The 19,325-nt window shown below is 43.2% G+C and overlaps 6 protein-coding genes across 6 annotated transcripts; 2 read left to right on the forward strand and 4 right to left on the reverse strand.

The window, feature by feature from the left end:
- Window positions 1-125: 125 nt before the first annotated feature.
- C8R40DRAFT_1222988 (uncharacterized protein) lies at window positions 126-1,803 on the forward strand (the record flags this gene model as incomplete). The annotated part of the gene is made up of 6 exons (XM_046233288.1): window positions 126-146; window positions 277-443; window positions 496-667; window positions 723-1,203; window positions 1,260-1,375; window positions 1,501-1,803. The coding sequence occupies 6 exons, from the start codon at window positions 126-128 to the stop codon at window positions 1,801-1,803; spliced, it is 1,260 nt and encodes a 419-aa protein (XP_046079350.1).
- A 2,659-nt stretch (window positions 1,804-4,462) lies between these two features.
- On the reverse strand, window positions 4,463-5,226 carry C8R40DRAFT_1178000 (uncharacterized protein; the record flags this gene model as incomplete). Its single annotated transcript, XM_046232778.1, has 4 exons — window positions 4,463-4,786; window positions 4,828-4,922; window positions 4,975-5,009; window positions 5,072-5,226. 4 exons carry the CDS (start codon window positions 5,224-5,226, stop codon window positions 4,463-4,465), a joined length of 609 nt encoding a protein of 202 aa, XP_046079351.1.
- Window positions 5,227-6,282: 1,056 nt separating this feature from the next.
- Window positions 6,283-6,898, reverse strand: C8R40DRAFT_1178001 (TUP1-like enhancer of split-domain-containing protein; the record flags this gene model as incomplete). The annotated part of the gene is made up of 2 exons (XM_046232779.1): window positions 6,283-6,674; window positions 6,763-6,898. The coding sequence occupies 2 exons, from the start codon at window positions 6,896-6,898 to the stop codon at window positions 6,283-6,285; spliced, it is 528 nt and encodes a 175-aa protein (XP_046079352.1).
- A 2,957-nt stretch (window positions 6,899-9,855) lies between these two features.
- Window positions 9,856-10,411, forward strand: C8R40DRAFT_1178002 (uncharacterized protein; the record flags this gene model as incomplete). Its single annotated transcript, XM_046232780.1, has 2 exons — window positions 9,856-10,124; window positions 10,186-10,411. The coding sequence occupies 2 exons, from the start codon at window positions 9,856-9,858 to the stop codon at window positions 10,409-10,411; spliced, it is 495 nt and encodes a 164-aa protein (XP_046079353.1).
- Window positions 10,412-11,231: 820 nt separating this feature from the next.
- Window positions 11,232-12,878, reverse strand: C8R40DRAFT_1178003 (uncharacterized protein; the record flags this gene model as incomplete). Its single annotated transcript, XM_046232781.1, has 10 exons — window positions 11,232-11,546; window positions 11,597-11,617; window positions 11,986-12,099; window positions 12,151-12,299; window positions 12,348-12,405; window positions 12,456-12,483; window positions 12,537-12,571; window positions 12,629-12,653; window positions 12,708-12,808; window positions 12,861-12,878. 10 exons carry the CDS (start codon window positions 12,876-12,878, stop codon window positions 11,232-11,234), a joined length of 864 nt encoding a protein of 287 aa, XP_046079354.1.
- Window positions 12,879-14,644: 1,766 nt separating this feature from the next.
- C8R40DRAFT_1178004 (uncharacterized protein) lies at window positions 14,645-15,413 on the reverse strand (the record flags this gene model as incomplete). Its single annotated transcript, XM_046232782.1, has 5 exons — window positions 14,645-14,954; window positions 15,011-15,075; window positions 15,129-15,140; window positions 15,198-15,269; window positions 15,321-15,413. The coding sequence occupies 5 exons, from the start codon at window positions 15,411-15,413 to the stop codon at window positions 14,645-14,647; spliced, it is 552 nt and encodes a 183-aa protein (XP_046079355.1).
- Between the last annotated feature and the right edge of the window lie 3,912 nt (window positions 15,414-19,325).

Here is a 19,325-nt window from a genome sequence, read left to right on the forward strand (position 1 = left end):
ATGAAAAATCGTTTTCATCGAGAAGTCTTTTACAGATCTTGTAAACGAGGGAAAAAGCTTGGATGCAAGATAACTCGAGCAACGAAAAAACAGAAAAAATCAGTTCCGAAGGCAGTTGAACGATCATGACGAGGTTTGCCGATAACGTCAGTGTTTAACACTGAATTTCCTTTCTTCTCTTCCTCTGGTCGTAATTCTATTCAGAAATTTCATTTGTACCACACAAGCATTAGGATAGCGTCAGATAACCAAAGCATTGATAGGTTAATCCAATAGATCACGACCAGTAACAATCTCGAGGCTTTGGCGTACACTTTACGCACACCTGGAGCATCTGGGAAAGATGTCTGTGAATTTATACTCGCAAGCTCTTTATCCTCCGGCCAAGACCCGTTTTCTGTTCTTGATAGAAGAAGTAACATGCTTGGAGTAATGTATATCTTGTATGTGGCGTCTTTCCCTGCCTGGTTTACTGTAGCACTCATGTTTTTGTAGATCTGCAAGACTACATATGTACTTTAATGCACAGAGCGGCGTGCAGAGGCCCCTATGGGCCACAGTGATCCAGTTTTGCGACAACTTTGATCCAGAGCAAGTGCGCCTAGCTCCTGAGCGAATGATAATGCTCGCCAAATCCTTGATGCGATATGCTTCAGATCAAGGAAATGTAAGAGACTGAATCTGAAGTCGCGCCCATGACAAATTGATTTTTCTCTATCTAGCTTAAACTAGCAATACCTCTGCTCTATTCTCTTGTCACACGGCTCCCAACTACTCCCAGCATCCTCACTCCGAACCATTCTATCTTGCTCCTGATCACACTTCAAACCAGACACATCACTCCCGAAATCTGCATTTTGCTCGTTGAAAACCCCATCGATGAGTTGTTTATGTTCACCAGCATTTATTCTGACGACAGTCTATCGTCTAACGATAATCTTTTCTACCATTATCTCGGTGGAATCACTCTCACAAAAATGGGAAATTACACTGCTGCACTCGACTACTTTGAGACTGCGCTCACTGCTCCAAGCACCCATAACTCACCTCCTGCTGGTCTTCAACTCGAAGCGCTCAAGAAACTTCGTCTGGTGCAATGTATTGCCCTGGCCCGACCACAAGCGCTGCCAAAATATACATCACCTGTTCTCATGCGTATATTCAAGGAATCTCCGTACCAGAATCTGATTAACGCTTTTCCTAGTTTTCCAAATTCTGGGGGCCGCGAAGGGGGTTCATCTTCGGGGATCACCGTTTAGGGCTGCTCGTAAGCAAAGACAGGAAACTATACTTGTTGGAGTGTAATCTTGGCTTGGTCGGCCTGCTTGTGTCGGAAGCTTTGAAGTGGATTATCAAAAGGCTAACTGAAACCTATGTCACGCTAGGCTTGGCTGAGATCGGAAAGTATATTGGGATCGACGATGAGTAACAAGTCAGAACCTTGGTGCTGAAGGGTACCTTCATCGTATTTTGTTCTCCGATTGTTAAGCCTTTCTACAGATTGAGTCGAAAACTATTCTTGCCACAATCTCCGACTCCGGAATTGTCATCTTCCACGATCCGCCTGGCACTGTAGATATCGGTGTAGAAGATATACGCCGGCTTTTAGGAGTTTTACCTACTGGAATTGGTCTACAAAAAGTGTCCGTTTCTATTCTTCTAGAAGCTATACGAAGACAGTCGGTACACCTTGCTCAACTCGATACGGAGACCGGGCGTAGCAAGGAATTCATTTCGAAGGCGATCAAAACGAACGATAATTCTGGTACTTATCCATCTTCAATGCTTCTGTCTAGAGACTGAGGGATGTTTTTTTCTATCTTAGATATGGGTGGTCTCGGTCCCGGTTTCGGAGCCGGTGGGACGTTTCCGGACGAAGACGAATACCCTACTCCTGGCATGTATGCGATTGACAGAGAAGATACCATGATGTTTGGTTGACTCATAAGTATCATATACCTAGTAATTGAGTTTGGTGATTAATATACACTTCGTCGCTTGCGCCGAACGTTACCACCTCATCGATTTTACCGTTCTCAGTCCCGCGAAATATAAACGATCGTTTACACGAAGCACTTATTATTTTGATCGGGTACTTCAACCTACGAACTTTCAGAACTTCAAATAAATGAAAAAAGGTGTTGCATAAAGTATAGGTAAAAAGAAAAAATAAAAAAGAGCGTGAATAGTAATCTTGTTCGATTCTGTACAGTCTTCGAGAATTGGGAGTTAGAAAGAGAGGCAGAAGTAGGGCAGAGAGGTGTGCGGCGTAATGATAATGCAAAGGAGTGTGTCAGGTTACGACTATGATACAACGATGTGCAGAGAAAAAAAAAAGCTAACGGTGGTAAGGGTAACTTGCAGAAGAAAGTAAAGAATGGGGATATCGGAGCGTAGGATGAGGATGCAGTCGTCGTATTCGAAACGGGGTGAAGGAACTAAAGAAAATGTAATTATACACTCTAGTTGGAACCGATGAAGACAGAATGTGCGATGATGAACGGTGAGAAGATAAGTCCATGCAAGGGGAGACGATGACAGGCGACAAGAACATAGGGTGATGTGCCGTCGTGAAAGCGCCGAAGCAATGGCGCTGCGAAGAGATCAGTCTGTTTGATGGGGAAAGTGTATGCATGAATGCCATGTACCAGAAGGTACAGAGAAAAGAAGGGAAGCATGCATGCAAAACTAGAGAAGAAGAGTTATCAGTATAGCAACAGCAAAAAAAGAAAAAAATACGCACGTAATCGACAAGTACACCAAAAGGCATTCATAATCACAATGTAGTGACGATGGAGCCGCACAAGAAAAATAGACGCAAGGAAGAAAATATAGAACAGGTACCACACGGGCAAAGAAGAGAATTTAAAAAAAATCTCAAGAAACACAGATAGAAATAAATTGTACACGCATAGAGACCTTCCCCAATGTTTCTAATACAGCAAAGGGACCAATGGTAGGCGGGGTGTAATATAGGGATGTGGGAACGAAGATGCAGATGGTTACTTGATACAGTGATTCGGGTCAAAGAAAAGTTATGAGGTTAAATGCGAACGGGAAGATGGAAAATAATAAAGAGCCACGAGCACCGGATGGAAATGGGGTAGAGGGGGTAAAGGTGCTCGGAAATAGAAAATAGAGATACGATAATCGGGAGAAAATACAAGGACAATAATAGATGGGGCCGAGGATTTCGTTGGACAAATGGTAAAATATGTTGAAATTTGGGATCCAAGCGCAATCCAGACCAGAAGAAAGCTTTGTAGACATCGGTAGGCGTTGACGCGACAGAGGCTGGCCGGCTATAGCCTGCCCCTCGTGCTATTGGCAAGAGTAGAAGATACAAGATGACACCACCGGCAATGTTCAATAAACATGAGCAATCGTTCCTACCACTGCATATCGTATACAGTATTCCAAATTCATTTGAGTCAGTGCTTTCCCCCTTCAATCAGTAACCTGACTCTTTTTTACATTCTGGCACGGGCAAACCGCTAGGTTCCACGCTACGCAGGCACGCCGTCCAGACCAAAAACATAGAAAATTGCAAGACGCTCGGTGGGTTGCAGTAAGCGAAGAAATTGCGATGCGAAAACAGTGACAATAGAGGATATGGATGGAGGATCGTGTGGTGGGGGACCTAGATGTAGAGGAAGCAGGAAAGACGTGAAACGTCAAAATGCAAGCAAAAGTCTAATCGGCTAGGCAAGGGAAGGTTTTGAACAAGTAATCCCTGTAACTAAAGCCTCGTTAGTAGACTATGATGATCTAGACATTGCACTACTGACCTCAACACCATGTACCTGTCAAAACAAAGTTAGACAAAAACAAACGAAGGAGGAGGAAGTTCCTCGGGACTAGGGGAGTTTTGAAAGTTGGAGCTCGCGAAGTACGCAGCAACGGCGGCGGCTTCTCGTTCCTACTGGGACTCGTCCGACAGTGGCAAACGCTTTGCAGTCAGACTGAGTAACGCCTTCAAGTCAATATTGGGCCCGTTGGCAGTACGATGAGTAATTGACTCTTCGTCAGAAGACATAGCAAATATGCCTTCACTAGGAACTCGATAGTGCGTCCTGACTGTTTTTCTACCTACGGGACTGGATGTAGAAGAAACACTGAAGGGAAACCCAGAGGACGAAGCAGAAATAGGAGCAGTAATAGGAGCAATACGAGGTTCATCACCAAGGCCCAATTTGAAGCGAGGAGTTGCACGAGCATGTGTAGGCGTAACCGGAGGAGTCAGTCATCTGTGTCGTCTTCCGTGTCGGTCAAGTCATCACAGATTGAGAACGGGTCTCCGGCGGCAAAGGGGTTGTCTTTACGAGAGCGAACGTTGGAAGCGCTAGGCTCCGATCGAGACAAATTGGTACCGACTGAAATGAAGCTGCGGGGTACAGGAATAACCTTGGAAAACTTTGTTGTGAACTTCTCTTTGGGCTTTGAATGCAGACGCCCTCTCGCATTAGCCGAAAGGGACTTGTTGTCCCAGATCTCCGGCGAAGACTTCGGAACTGAAATTGCTTCTGGCGCTGGCGTTGCGCTCGGCGAAGAGCTCGGCTGAACCTGTTTCGACTTTGACGATGGGCGGTGCCTCGGTAGTGAAGGCAGTTGTCGTTGTACAGGCTTCGACAGTAATGGGAGGCCTGGAACCTTGGTCGGTTAAACGACGACGGCAGGAGGTGCGGACGGATGCCGCCTGATGAACGTATGGAGAACATAACGGAAATTTTTGTTTGTGGACGTAGAAGATGGCAAAGTTGTAGAAAGTTGTAGTGTTCACGACGAACTAGAGATTTGAAGGCTCGTAGTAACAATCTAAGAAGATACTTCTGTCAGTGCTGTAGGTGGTAATGACAAAAGACCAGAGCTCCGGCTTTTCGACCAATGAACGCTGGATGTAGTAGGTACACTAGTGCTCAATGCTGTAAACGAAGGTAGAGGAAGATCGGACGTTGGAGTCAAAATCAAATTAACGGGCATCAGTCATGCTCCGCTTCCAGACGATCATACTGGACGACATGAAAAAAGGAGATGATACCGTCCAGTACCCGATAAAGATGAATGTCCCCACGTGCCATCCGATTCTGAAGCATATAAATCATCTTCCGCCACAGATAATTCAGGAATATCAGTAATGTCAGACATTGGAGGGACGTAGACAGTACTACGATTCCCGGTTCCGCTACTCGCAGTAGAACAGACATTCAGATTCGAATCCATTGACATGATGGTCCGGATGGAGCCAGTAGGAGAACCAGAGCGTCAGGTGATAGTACGAGTGAGGGAAGAGAACGATGAGGTGAAAGAAGGAGTGATGGATGGTGCACGAGAAAGGGTCGGTGTCGGGGGTGTGTTCATCACTTCCCTGTAAAAGAATGAGAATGACGACGGAGTTCATAATTGATCATGAAATCTACCAGATTCTTTCAATCCATCTTAATCGCTGTACTAAATTATCTCACGCCAACCTCTCTACGCCATCGCCATAAACAATTCAGGATAGTGCCAGGGACTCCATCTGTCCAACATCATCTCTAGGACTTAGGCTAAGAGCACTCTCAACCGCACAACAGCTGACGAGATCCAATTGAACGATAGCGCGGCACAACGGTGCCCGACCAGTAGATGGTCCAGATACAGATTGAGTAGTAGGAGCCAACCATGACAACAGAAGTGTATGGCAATAAAGTAGTGCTTGACATCGCTGCCATTGACAAGGAGGCTCTGCATGGATATCGAGGTAATATAAAGTTCCAAGATGAAGCATCTGTGGGAAATATGAGGCGAAAGACAGTAATGAGGTAAAGAATATTGACTGACTGTCTCTGTCCCGTTTCCGCCCAAGAATTTTTCCATTTCGCTTATATCAATACTACTTCCATTGCTGCCATTACTTGTACGTTCTCCTTCATTCCCGCCCAATGATTCGGCGGTGGCCTTCTTTCAGCTCGCTCTGCGACGAAGTTCGAAAAGCACTGTGTCATCGGCTCCACCCAAACCCCGTTGAGGTTGACCTTCCCTCCGTCCACGGGCATCCGGAGTAGGGGAAACAGTGGGAGCCACAACCTCACCTCTGGAATTTTTGGGACCATCATTGCGTGTGTGACCAGCACATGTTCTTCTCCTCTCCGGGACGCCTGTTTGAGGATGAACATTCTATCATGCACAGTGTAAAACGGAAACTCAACAATGTATAGGACCGGAAAGATCCTTTGTAAGTTCTTTTGCTCCGCTTCTGAAACCTTCGTCCGCAATTTTCTTTACATAAAGTCTGAGATACTGTTAATATTCAACGGGGCTATCAAGCAATTTCGCAGCATGCAGTTGTGTTTCCAGATGGCATAAAGTCAAAGTCGTATTCCAGCATTCTGACCAGGGGGTCTCTAAGGCCTGGCTGGGCGGACCACTGAGGGTCCCTTCAACAAAGGCAACTATGCCACGATTAGCGACTTGTGACTGGAACCTGTGTCGTCCTTGCCACACGTCTGAACCTTCCGACCACCATCGATCACTGATCTTGACCCAAGTGAAGAGGGCGGCGTTATAAGAATAGACAGTTTCATTTGAGTAGTTGACAACTGGAGTGCCATTTCCTCGCACGACGCAAGAGACAATGGTGTCGTTTGGTGATGATATTACAGGTGCAACGGACACAGGAGAAAAGAAGGCGATTCCTAAAAAAACCCTGATTATCAATTCGAGCTCAAGTGAGTAGATTAATCGTTCACACCACAAATGCAGAACATCGGCTTGTGTTATAACCAACAGACAGTTTTTGGAACCATCCAGGATAGAGCAACGAAGACCCATATTCAAAGTCGGCATTAACCTTGGAGAAAGGCGACTGAGATTCGAACGCGGTCGTACATGTCAAACCTAGAAATACCATCTTCTTCATGGCGAATACACATTGAGAGAACCATCCGACATGGCGGCAACACAAAACTGTGGCGTGGTATGTATTGCGATGACCGGTGACGACAGATAATCCAGCCAAAGCGTTTGCTTACCCTTGAAGAAATGCACCGAGGTAGCACCTGAAAATGTTTAAAACAATCGACATCGGTCTGGGTAAAGTACTCATGTCCGTTTTCGAAGTTGAGACCTTCGAATATATGAGTACCATTGAGCTGCGCAGTAATTCGCATCAAAATGGCAAGAACAGGCAAGCTGAGTCCAGCGAACTTCCAACGGATATGTAATCGTTGATTTCTTTGACAAAGATATTTCCCTCTGACTGTTTCCACCTAACGTCTTATACGTAGGACGTAAAACCTCATCTTTCTTCTTCATTGACCTATTCACGAATGCATCACTGGATCATGTTGACATCACCATGAAAGTACCAGTCCGGATGTGTATGGAATATTTGCTCATCCGGTACTGGGAAGAATAATTCGCGAACGAGTAGTGACATAGGCTTGCCCAATTTTGCATCTGAGTCAGGAAGGAAACAAACTGGCTTGTTGTCATGAGGCGAAGGTCCCGCATCAGCAGATGGTACGGATTACATGGTCGTCAATCCGGCTCGTTTCTTCTTGTTATTCCTTTTGGCAACCAATACGTTCACTACCTCGCCCCCGATAGTCGCAATATCAAATGCAACCGACTGTGAATGACTTTTAGAGACAGTGGCGTTGTGTGAATAGGTAATTACATGGGAATAACCTTTAGGAAGTAGAGGCGGGGTGAAACCGAATTTGGGAAGGTATTGTTCTTGTACGGAATGCAGAGCTATTCCTTCCAGTTCATCTTGTTCTAAGTCAAATACAGCGATGGTCCCATCAGACGATACAATGTACAAGTGATATCATCCCACGACCTGAAATAGCGGAAATGTGAGACGAGATTAGTGGGAATCATGCGATAGCTCACCAACTCAGAACCATTATCTGCTTATCAAAAACCTCCTTCGTAACGATGAGAAGTCGAGCAGATTTTGTCTGTCGCATGGAGTAGATCGGTCGACTGCACCCAATGCAACAACAGAGCAAGTATTTGAGGTTACGACGGGAGTGGAATTTTCTTGAGAAGATATGAGGATTATATGCCTGCAACGGTCAATATTGGGGAATAAACGATTAAGGAAATGAAACATACTGCGACTTTCACTGTATTTTCGTGTCCAATCAGACTGATATCTGATGTCCATGTCTCACGAATAATGATAGCAGCGATGAAGACAAAACTCTTGTTCTTGGTGGCATTCGAAGCAGTGATACGTGCACCATTTGGAGAACAGCTGAAAACTCAAATGTTGAGATGACAATGACAGCGGTGAATTAGAGCGATACCTGAGTCGTTCGAAGAAGGTGCTATCAGGGGAATCTTCAAAGGGTTTCTTGACCTCTGCTTCTAGGAACCAATCACTAGTACGCCAAATTTTTGACAGACCTGTCTAACGTGTCACCGCAGGTCAAACTCCCCAACAATTTTCGAGCAAAGACCAATCGGAAAGAAATGCGATCTCAAATCGTTGAATTTACAAGGATTGGCAATCAGGTAGTGTACGAGTCGTCAAATACGCGAGAAGATAACTGAAAGCAGATTACGAGCTTTGCGTCTCACATGACAATAAGAATTTTTTTCTAAATCTGGAACCTGTTTGGGAGACTCGGAAATAACCGTCGGTCCGAGACACCGAAAACCGACCCCGCACCAGAAACGACAAACGGACCGGTGCCGACCTCGACAAAAAAACAGAACTAAACTACTCGAATCCTTTACATAGCTGATACCAAGATCGTCGAGAATACAACATATGCGTATGAATTCGACCTATGTATACCAAGGTACGCTTAAACGTTTTCTTATCCACTATCAGGCAAAGGAACATTTTGATAACTGGCCGCAGCGTTGGTGGTATCAACCGTGCTTTTGTCAAGAAATTCTACTGTAGAGGTATGTCTCGTTCCCACTGAACGATTAAAAAGTATTTCCTTATGCCTTCGACATGTAAACCAGAAGTCAAAGTTTTTGCGACCGCTGGACGTTCAGAATCTATAACTGAATTGAAAATGCTTGACGGTGTGGTTTAAAAATGGATGTATCCGAGATTGACAGCATACGAACGGCTGTCGATTAAGGTCCTTCGTTGACTTGTCGAAAACTCGATATCCTGGTGGGCGCTGTGTGGGTCTTTCCAACTCCAGGTTTCAATGTGCGTGCTGGTGGGTTCTCTTCCGGGGGCCCCGCTCGCGTGTGTCTCGGCGCTGGGTGCCTCTTGCTTGGGCCCTGTTTTTCCTTCGCCACATAGTATACAGCCATGGTCGGACAATTCGCGCTAAATGAACTTACTGCACGTAGTGTAGTGTTCATAACAACATCGTCTTATCTCCAAACGTTAAGAGAACAGTCTCAATCACCCATGTAGCGTTGGCGGTATATGGCACGCGTTAGCCAATGAAATTCGGTCTGGAGGTACGTATGGTAGTCCTTGACTGATATACAAGCGCTCTGAAGCATGCACGGTGCTAAGGATAGATTGTTTACTATTAAAACGGTCACCTCACAGATCAGTTCAACTGAACGCGTTAATGTTTCAACATTCAAGATGCAAGGCCTTGCAAGCATGCATAAATCGATGTTCCGGATATTTCAATCTCAGAGAAATGATGAAGGCAATTAATGAAGAGGTCGATCTGAACCAGACCGGTGTCGTACTACGTCCCGGGGGCGTTGTCCTTTGGTTGGCGCTATTTTGGGAATCTGGGTGAAGCGCAGCTGCTTCAGACATAATTAATACTGCACTTCGTAAGTTTAGGTCCCCCCCATACTTAGATTCCACTGCTGGTTACTGATTGTTGTTCGTTAGTATTCCTTCCTGTTTGAAGCGTTTATCGCACTGTTTTCGTTATGCGCGCTGTACTCAAGCCCTTCTTCATTCACGCCGCCTATTCTCTCATTAAGACTGTCGTCTTTCTCTTTTCCACCATCAAACACTCAGTCTTCTTCGCATCCTCTTGTCGTTCTGTTCTCCGGCCTTCACGTACTCTTTTACATCGTAACGAATGGGTTAACTTCCGAAACACATTTTGGCATCATATGAAAGCCAAATATTTTCCCCCCGCCTCCATTGTTCCTCTTGAACTTCCGGTCCAGTATTTGTTGGGTTCCGTTCACCGGTTGGCGGAGGTGCGCATCATGTCGTTCTTACGTGCTAAACCACTCAATGATTTCTTGTAGGCTGCTCGAAGACTTCATAATCACGTTTGACCGTTTGATCAAATCTTCTCCACTCCACGGTGACATGGAATTTAAAGTAGAAGCTAAGCAAACTGAAGTGATCGATGAGATCAGGGGTAACAAATGGGTAGCGTATGCCGCTATCACTCTTGTCGTGCGGTTCTGGGGTTTGGCCGACGTGTGTCAACCTTTCTTGTCACTGCGCCGCATGAACCCTTCAGCATGATTTCACCATATACAGAAAGTAGATTTCCTCGACATTGTTCTCATATTGGCAATCCATGTTCTCATGCACACCATTTTCCTTTTGTTGTTCCATCGTTCTTGCCGGCTCGGTTCAAACCTGTGGCTCTCCTCTGCCGTTTCTGTTTCTTCCGTGTTCGCGCTTCTTTTGTCTCTGCGGGTTGCTATGTGGTTCTGCATTCTAATGGATCCAGTTGTACTAACCGAAGCCTTTCTTCCTCGGATGCACGGTTGATTTTGGCGAACCTCTCCGCTTGACTCGGGTGGTGTTCGATCGCCCTCGTCTGCGGGGTCCTGTAGGTGACTCTAGCTCAAATAGGCAGCCGAAGCCTGCAGGCGAAATTGTGCTCGAGACATTGAGCAGGTGTCTTCATTCCCATATTTCGTGATTATGCTGTCGAAATTGCCATTCTTGTTTTCGGAGTTTACAGGGAAGTTAATGGTATACGAGGAGTGTGGGTGCTTACTGCTCTCGTGTTTGGCATGTACTGCTTGTTGTTATGCACGTTCTTATCGTCGATCCTCTATGTGATGATTGAGGTCAGTTCGACTTCAATGACGGGTTCGTTCGACATTACTGATTACGTTTCCTCTTTAGGTCTGTCGTATTCAATCCAATCGGGCTATCTCGAAATCCAGAGTTGCTTCCAGAGCTACTTCGCCTACTGGTTCACCAAATCTTCGTTCGTCGCATTCTAGTTTGGGCGGGGGGATCTCTTCCTTGGTTTTGGATGGAAAGGGGTGCAGCCTCCCCGCAACTTTAGGAAAGAAACAGGATAAATCTGAAAGTCCTGTACCTCGCCTCAGGTTGCTCCTGGAAGGTGCTTGTTTTCATCTTCAACTTCATGCACCCTGCTCACGAGTGCCGTCTTCAAATCACCACTTTCTTCACGCTGCATATCTTCATTATTCCCTTGACTCCTGAACGACATCTCTCCCTGCAATGAATAAATTTCTTCCGCAAAGTTGACATCTTGACTCCTGCGATTCAGCACGTCCTGAGCTTCCTTGCAGACACCGAGCACATTGAAGCCAAAGTCAATGAAGGCACTGAAGCGAATTACCACGGTCTTAACGAACAGTATTGTCAACGACACCATGTCCGGATTGGAGTGCAGCTATAGACGATTTCGTCACAGTGTTTATAAGACCGCCGCTTGTACCGTACAACCGGGGGACGGTCCAGGACCTATCAGAAGTAAGTCAAAGAATTTCCTGACCTGCCTGTAAAGCTTATTCCTGAACTCAACCGAGCTAGAACAATTGAAACCGACGACATTAATTCACAATCCCAATATGATGAGATCAACAATATCATATTTTGTGCGAACCGATGATTACATCTTTCACGGTCAAGTAACGCAAAAGCCCAATCAATGTCTGATACCGGTATTCACTCGACATTCAAGAAATACAACGACAAGAAAAAAATATAAAATAATACCAGCCTCTGCATAGTGGTAGTCAAATTGCATTGAAATGAGCCTCTTGCGGAACCGTAGGCAGCTAGTAAAAGAATTATATAGTCTGCAGAGATCATAAAAATTCAGGGCATACTTTCTGACCGATATTGTCCGAAGACATGTCATATAATTCGTACATCTGTGTCCCATTCGTTTCCATCTCAAGCTGTGTACCGTCGATTGCGTCAACTGCTATATCACTCTGGTTCTAGTATCAATCAATAAAATACAGTAGATAAAAGAACACCACTGGACTAACGTTGAATATGCTTTTATTGATTACTCTTTCATTCGCAAAGCTTCTGAACGCGAGGGGAGACATGCGGCCAAGTGCAGTTTGTATACTGTCAGCCGCATTGCGCATGCCATTGCGAGCATTGAGGGTTGCAAGTAATGATGCCGTGTACACTGAGTAATAATCAGATATTATGACTACAAGTTCGATATCATACATACGTCGCCCGATGCAAAAATAAAACGCAATGTATATCAGAGTTTTTGGAGCTGCCAGCATCTACAAAATAACGATATTTAGCAAGAAATATTCAAGTGATTATGTCTTACAGAAACCAATGCTGACATGGCGCAGATACTGTCGATTTATTCCAATTGGCAATTGTTATAAACGTCGATCACGGTACACACCTAGTAATTGCTCCGGTGTTCACCGCATGCAACGTCTACAACAATCATCGCTATAGAATGATTGCCAAGCAAATACGGTTCTAATAACTTACCAATCTGTTCAATATATTAGACGTACTATACTTGTAGATCAACCTAATGTTATTCATGAATCCACATTAATTATCTTACCTTCCGAACCCATTTTTCGATGATTGGAATAGAAATGACAACATGCAAGCGATTATAACATCATCAATTGTAGCAATGATATTGACGACGACAGACAGCTCCTATTGAAACGATTGATCAGGAATTCAATATCGTATAAGTAATACGACGAACTCGAAGTTTAGGTTCCATTCCGGAAAAAGTTTCCACCGTAGTAAACCTATGACTTCGTTGAATAACAAAAACGGAATGTGAGCATGTTATGTTCCTTACGCGATTGAAACGAAAGCTACACATATCAGTGTCATTAATATTCACTGAAATTCATTTATTTACTTGCCTATAACACAACCTGTCAAAGACATGATGATCAAAAGTTTACAAAGAAGTCTCGAATATAACCTACCAGCTTGTGCGACAGCGATTATCTCCTGTATCAAAAGTAGGGTCAAATTCACGTAGCGCATCTGTAACAATGATTCGTACCAATAGCAATGTGATACAAAGCCTGTACTTGACGACTTGAATGACTACTTCAATTGGTTTAGAATGTGGATAAAGATGAACTTCCTACGTCGAGATATCCGCCAAATCCAGAAACTGGAATACGTTAGTTACAGATACAACATCTTTTCATGGGTAACACATTGTACCTTTGCACACATAATGCAATCAATCCCTACAATTGCAGACAAGCTTAAATGTTTATTCATCTGTTATCAGGCGAGGTGCATACGTTGAAGAGTCCTTCGACCTGGAAATGGATAATATGATCAATAACTGTTGACGTGCCGAAGTTGTCATTCCATACCGTCAAACTCCTGTATGTCGATTCGTTCATTAATGAGGACTATACGATATTGAGTCACCCATACCATACAATGGAATCCAAGAACATGGCGTCGTTGAAGTGTAACACAAGATAGTAATATACTTGAGCTCAATTTGTTTATTGAAATTTGATACATAGTCGACTGTCTCTTACCGCTATGCATAATCAATCCTTGGTGGACACAGTTCAACAACAAGAGTGCTCCAATCTATAAACTAATATAAACTAGCGACAAGCATAAAGTACTAGTTGTGCTTACCATGTAACGAATCACACGAGGATCACTCTGTTGTGTGAAGTATATGAACGCTTGAGCACAACATACTAGATACTTCCGGTTGAATCAAAGGTTGATCACATTAACTGAATGTTACAAACGGCCTAATAGGAAAACTGCAGCCGACACCCCTACGAAGGCAGCACCCATACTATGAAAAAAAAAAAAAAAACATCAACTATCAAAGCAATCATGACCCAAAAAATCACATACGTATCATCTAACGACTGAACAGAAAGCATAGCGGGCGAAAAAAATTACAAACGAACGCGATACGAAAAAAAGCTGGGGAATTTGATTCGAATTAGCTGCGCGGTTTAAGTAGACGTCAAAACAGGACCCCGTCTGAGGTTGAAGATGCTATTGGGGTCTTGAAGCGATTAGTATGGAATACGAAAGATCGTATGCACGTATTTGGTTCATGACATAACAGTGCTTACAAAAAGGCTACCTCAAGAAGGAAATTGAAGTAGATTAATTTTTTCACCAACAGTGTCGACGATATACACTTCCTAGTTCAAGTGACAATTTGTGTCGACTTCGAATGATTTGCGGCGGACTCGTACGTACTTCTCCGTCTCTGAAGTCACATACGATTCAATAGGATGTCACGACTTACATCTCTCTCATTTCCCGCTGTTGAGTACATTGAATTTCATTGTATCCTGATTTTCACAATGTGGACGTTTGTGATCCAGGGCGATATTCGATTTACTCTATTCAACAGCTATACATCAGCACACTCTGGCAACATCCAATTGGCGTTTGACAACCAAGGGGGAAAAAAAAAAAAGCGTTAAAATAAAATTCCACCATACAACATGATCACAAAAACGCCGGTTTCATCCGTCAACGGTAGGTCGGTAATTCGATCGGATGTACATTGGCAGGGAGAGTATAATCATAGCGATTGTTAAAAATTTCTGGAAACATCGATGAAATACTAGGTAACGTGGTTCCATTCCGGAACGAATTTTCATGCGATGCTGCTGCACGTTGGGTGTATCCAGGAGTAGTACCAGATACTTCCGTTGCGTTGACAGAGGATGCAATTTGTTGTCCAACGTTCTGAGTAAGTTCAGAAACATCATGAACAGAATTTTTCATGCTTGCAGAAAAAACAGTCGTTGACGGCGGTGCATTTCGACTGAGAAATCCCCTGGAGAATCTTTCAGAACAGATTATCCACAACTAATTATGTCGAGTAAAACGTACTGGTCCATTCCGTTAAACATCAACTGTACCTCTAGTTGCCTACGTTTCATCAATCGCCGTTGGTACTACGAAAAATATTCATTGCGGTCGTTCACATAAGTTCAAACGATACACTTACTTCGTACCACGCCTAGAAATGCTCACGTCTTCACAATCGCGTACATGGGATACCTTTTACAACACTTACCCTTATCTGAGACGTTGTTAAACCTGTTTGATCCACGAGTCGAGCGACTACTTCGATTGTAGCATAATTATTCTACGAAAATTTGCTCGACTCGTACTCATCTGATATATAGTAATATCTCACCTTATTGAATGCTGTCCGTAGTATCTCCAGCTGCGAATTGTTCAAAGTAGTCCGCCTGCGTATCATCCCTTCGATTTTCGATTTTCGCTTCATATGCTTGAATGAGATGGATTGAACAGATGGACAGAAGAAAGAATAAACGAACGGCGTACTTTGATAATTTGTTTCTAGTGTTTCGCTACGAAAAGTTTATCAAAGATGACGGTCAACAACAGAGATGTATCAGATCAAACGCCTTTCATAATAAAAGTGCCCAGTCGGGCCATTATGGTACATCGCACTGACTCCAATATGGTGATCATCCACACTACGACGGATACACCTATTAAATTCATATCCTTCGAAGTTGGATACATAATCCTACAACCTATAACGCGTACAACATGCCTCTGTTGCTTGCGGGAACTGCCTCTTAATTCAAGATATGAACATCGCAGAACGTCAATTTACTCTCACCGCAATTTAAATTCATGTTATCGAACAGTATCAAATGCTTCACAAATTAACTTCAACCTCACAATGTTCGCTGAAATCGTTCTGAGATTTACAACGTTGTGCAAGTAAGTAAACATTAATTTCTCGTAAAATAATTTGGACTTACCTCGATTTATTTCTACGTTCATAGTATGCAACCCTATCTACGTTTTCCATCAATTATCACCTTACCGAGGATGAGAGCGATCACTAACCTTTATGTGATAAATAGAGACATACTAGTAGCAGGAGTAGATGTGATTTTGTGCGTCGCATTGTGTCCCTTCATAACGCCAGTTCGTCACTGACAGCATTTCGTACAGTTCGTTCAGAAGTTGTTTTCGTACTGATATGAAATTTGAAGAACGACACACCTTGAACCATAGCCAAATTCACTATCATCAGCACAATTAATGTTCTGTTTTTGAGTGAATTCGGAGACAAGCTCTAAACATTGTTTGCTGTACCATCACAATTTGTTAACATTATTCGTTTAATCGAACAGGTACCCCACCGTTTTTGAATCTTCAACGTTTTCCACATCTCGCATTTATCTGACTATATGTGCGTACAATCATGATATACGTGTAAACGTTCTGAGAGCAATCCCAGTTCAAACAATGTCGTTAGTACAAAATTATTTATCTCGTGAGCATGCGTACAGGTAAGTTTGGCTAAAAAATAAACGACATACCCGGCGTGCAACTTGATTTCTATTAGGTGGACATATCGATCACAGAGCATTTGCGCAACTGCAAATAGAACAATTTAACTAAACGTAACAGTCGAAGTATACCTCAAAAGATTTTCTAATAGTTCTTCTCGTTCAAGGCAACAACAAAATCAGCAAAACATACGGTGACCAGTAATCTGGTTTGCAAGTGGAATTACCAGGGAATAAAAATCTTGAGCAGCATTGGCACGTTAAGTGTTTGCTCACCGTATCTGAAAATGATAACAAAGGTGGGATTTGTATCAGATTTTCGTTTAATAACAGAGCTTAATGAGATATATTTATCCAAGTACAAAATCTGACGCCTTGTATCCTTACAAAAGCAAAAGCAAAATCATGCATTATTTGCGAAAACAGCCGAAAATGAGAGATGAAGATACATACCGGTATGACCTATGATTCTTATCTGCATTTTGACTATCACGATAGCCCCAACCATACAAGCCGATGAGCTTGCAAAGACGATCGACAAACATGGTCAACGCGTTTCGTCTTGTAAGCTATGGAATCGCAGATGCTCGGTTGATCAAAAGCAAAATCGAAATTTAGTTGTTAAGGATGACGACAAATGGCCAACAATAGAGTAACAAAGAACGAGTTCGTATTCGTTTGTCGCATAACAATGTAAGGTTCTTGTCTTTCGCAGAAAGAAGCGTTGGTTGAATTGATCATTAGTTGACCTGATCCTGCTCGAGAACAAATAGAACCCACATCGTTAACATGAATTTCAGCGGATGAATATGCACCAACAGATTATTCTGTTTTTCCAGCAATGCAATGATGTATGACAGCACTGTAACAGTAACAGTTCGTTGTTGCCACTGCTACATCACTATAAAGTTGTTGGTATATCGGTCACTAGTTTCTCATATCGTCAGTTGGAAAACAAAACATGTATCAATTTCACTCACGATGTCCTGTTACAGAGGAATGACACCAAGTTAAGCGTTCAATCATTTCAAGTTACATGACTATTTTCTTCCATTGATAGATTGGCTTCATCGACTTCGTTCCTCGACTGCTAAGTGGTTGCTTCGACCGGAGACAATGTTCAGGACGAAGGAAAAACGTGACTCCCACGATCAAATGTCATCTTCTCTGTTTTACTTCCTGCGAAAAAGGCGACCATGTACAATCCAGATACACAGAATGAACCTTCCTAAATCTTGACTGTCCTCCCAGTAACCTTCATTGGCGTCGTTCCAAATTCCAAAATCAATGTGCAACACGTCAGATTCTTAGACTACGAGAAATTGAGGGGCGCTACAGCTGAAACCGTTTGTCCTGACCTCTTACTCGTATGTTCATGAACTCATGAATTTGCTCAAATACCTCGCCACACAGATATATGTTCAATGTTTGATTCAATTCCTCCCATCTCGACGACGACGATGGTACCAATGACATGTACGACTTCGCTCCACACGATGTTCAACATCGTTAATGAACCTGCCAATCACTCAACTTCTTTAACCTACAGGCTCGTCGATATAGCTAGCAGTAAATTCTATTTGGTATCTTCCCAACTCGCCATGGCTCAAGATGGACCGTTAGTAATGGATTCAATTCATCATCTTTCTTACTCGCCACAACTCAACAGGTACGGTTGGTTTCATGAAAAAATGTGTAATAATTGCGCGCGTCCTCATTCTCCACCCCGATTCCATATGCTGGTATTTCAGAACACATTTTAGATTGTTGCATCAATTTCTGTCTTCATACGCCGCAAGGCATCTTGTTCACCTGAATCTTCTGACCGCAACGTTGGGTGGGTATTGCAGTAATGTATTACGTTCTATGTAGTAGACGATTCTCCGTGGTTGAAAGTGAAGGTACGCAAATGCTCCGATGCCCCTCATACGCACTTTACTGACTGATACCTACACCGATCGTAAGATTTACAGGCGATTTATACGTATCATCCTGAACATTCCCTGCTTGATCATTATCGCATTTGCAACCTTTCCCGAAAAGGTTTCATGTAATTTGATCTACAGTTCAAGTTTCTCTTCATGATTGACAATTAAAACGGATACTTGCATGTGCACCTTTTATGGTAAGTCGCAGCGAAGGAAACTTATGTCTACGTCTTGACCTTGTCTAACCCAGGTGAAGTTTTCTTTTTTCAAATATAAGCGGGGTTGGTCTTGAATGTGTTTGCATCCGTTAGTGACCTCTTCACGCTATTCTGAAATGGCCTCAAAAGAAAAATCGTAATCACTGGTATAAAAGACACAACGCTGCTATACCGGGCGGTCAAGATTTCGACAACGAACGTCCTACACACTTGGCAGAGCTGTGTTTACGTTTACTAAATCGAAATTAACCACTTCAAATGTAGAATATGCAACAGAAACCGTACCACAGTATAAGACAGATTCAGTCCTTCCTGATGATCAGATTCACCTGACTCCTGACAGTGAGTGTATTTCCCAAATTTAATCTATGAGTTCGTCGAACCTATCTCCTTCAACTGAAACGTACCCATTCGACAGACTACAACGGTATCAGAACATGAAAAGTTTGGACAAACGTCTTAGAAATCATGTTATTTCAGATTTCAACGCTTTCGATCAGTGGTACGTCTGCAATGTTCCTCCATCCTGAAATTCGCTCAGAAACTCTAAGAACCAAACTAGAACAATGTTAGCTGTTCGGAATTATATCAAACCAAGTAACGTCGTTCTACGAGATATCACGAAAAGTCGACAAACATGTTCAGTATAGATCTGATGTACAATCGAATGACTTGTTTTCGAATGTCCAGAAGATGATCCTACCAAAGTAAATTCTTACAA

Source organism: Lentinula edodes, assembly GCF_021015755.1.
Source record: "Lentinula edodes strain Le(Bin) 0899 ss11 chromosome Unknown C8R40scaffold_73, whole genome shotgun sequence".
Classification (NCBI taxonomy): domain Eukaryota; kingdom Fungi; phylum Basidiomycota; class Agaricomycetes; order Agaricales; family Omphalotaceae; genus Lentinula; species Lentinula edodes.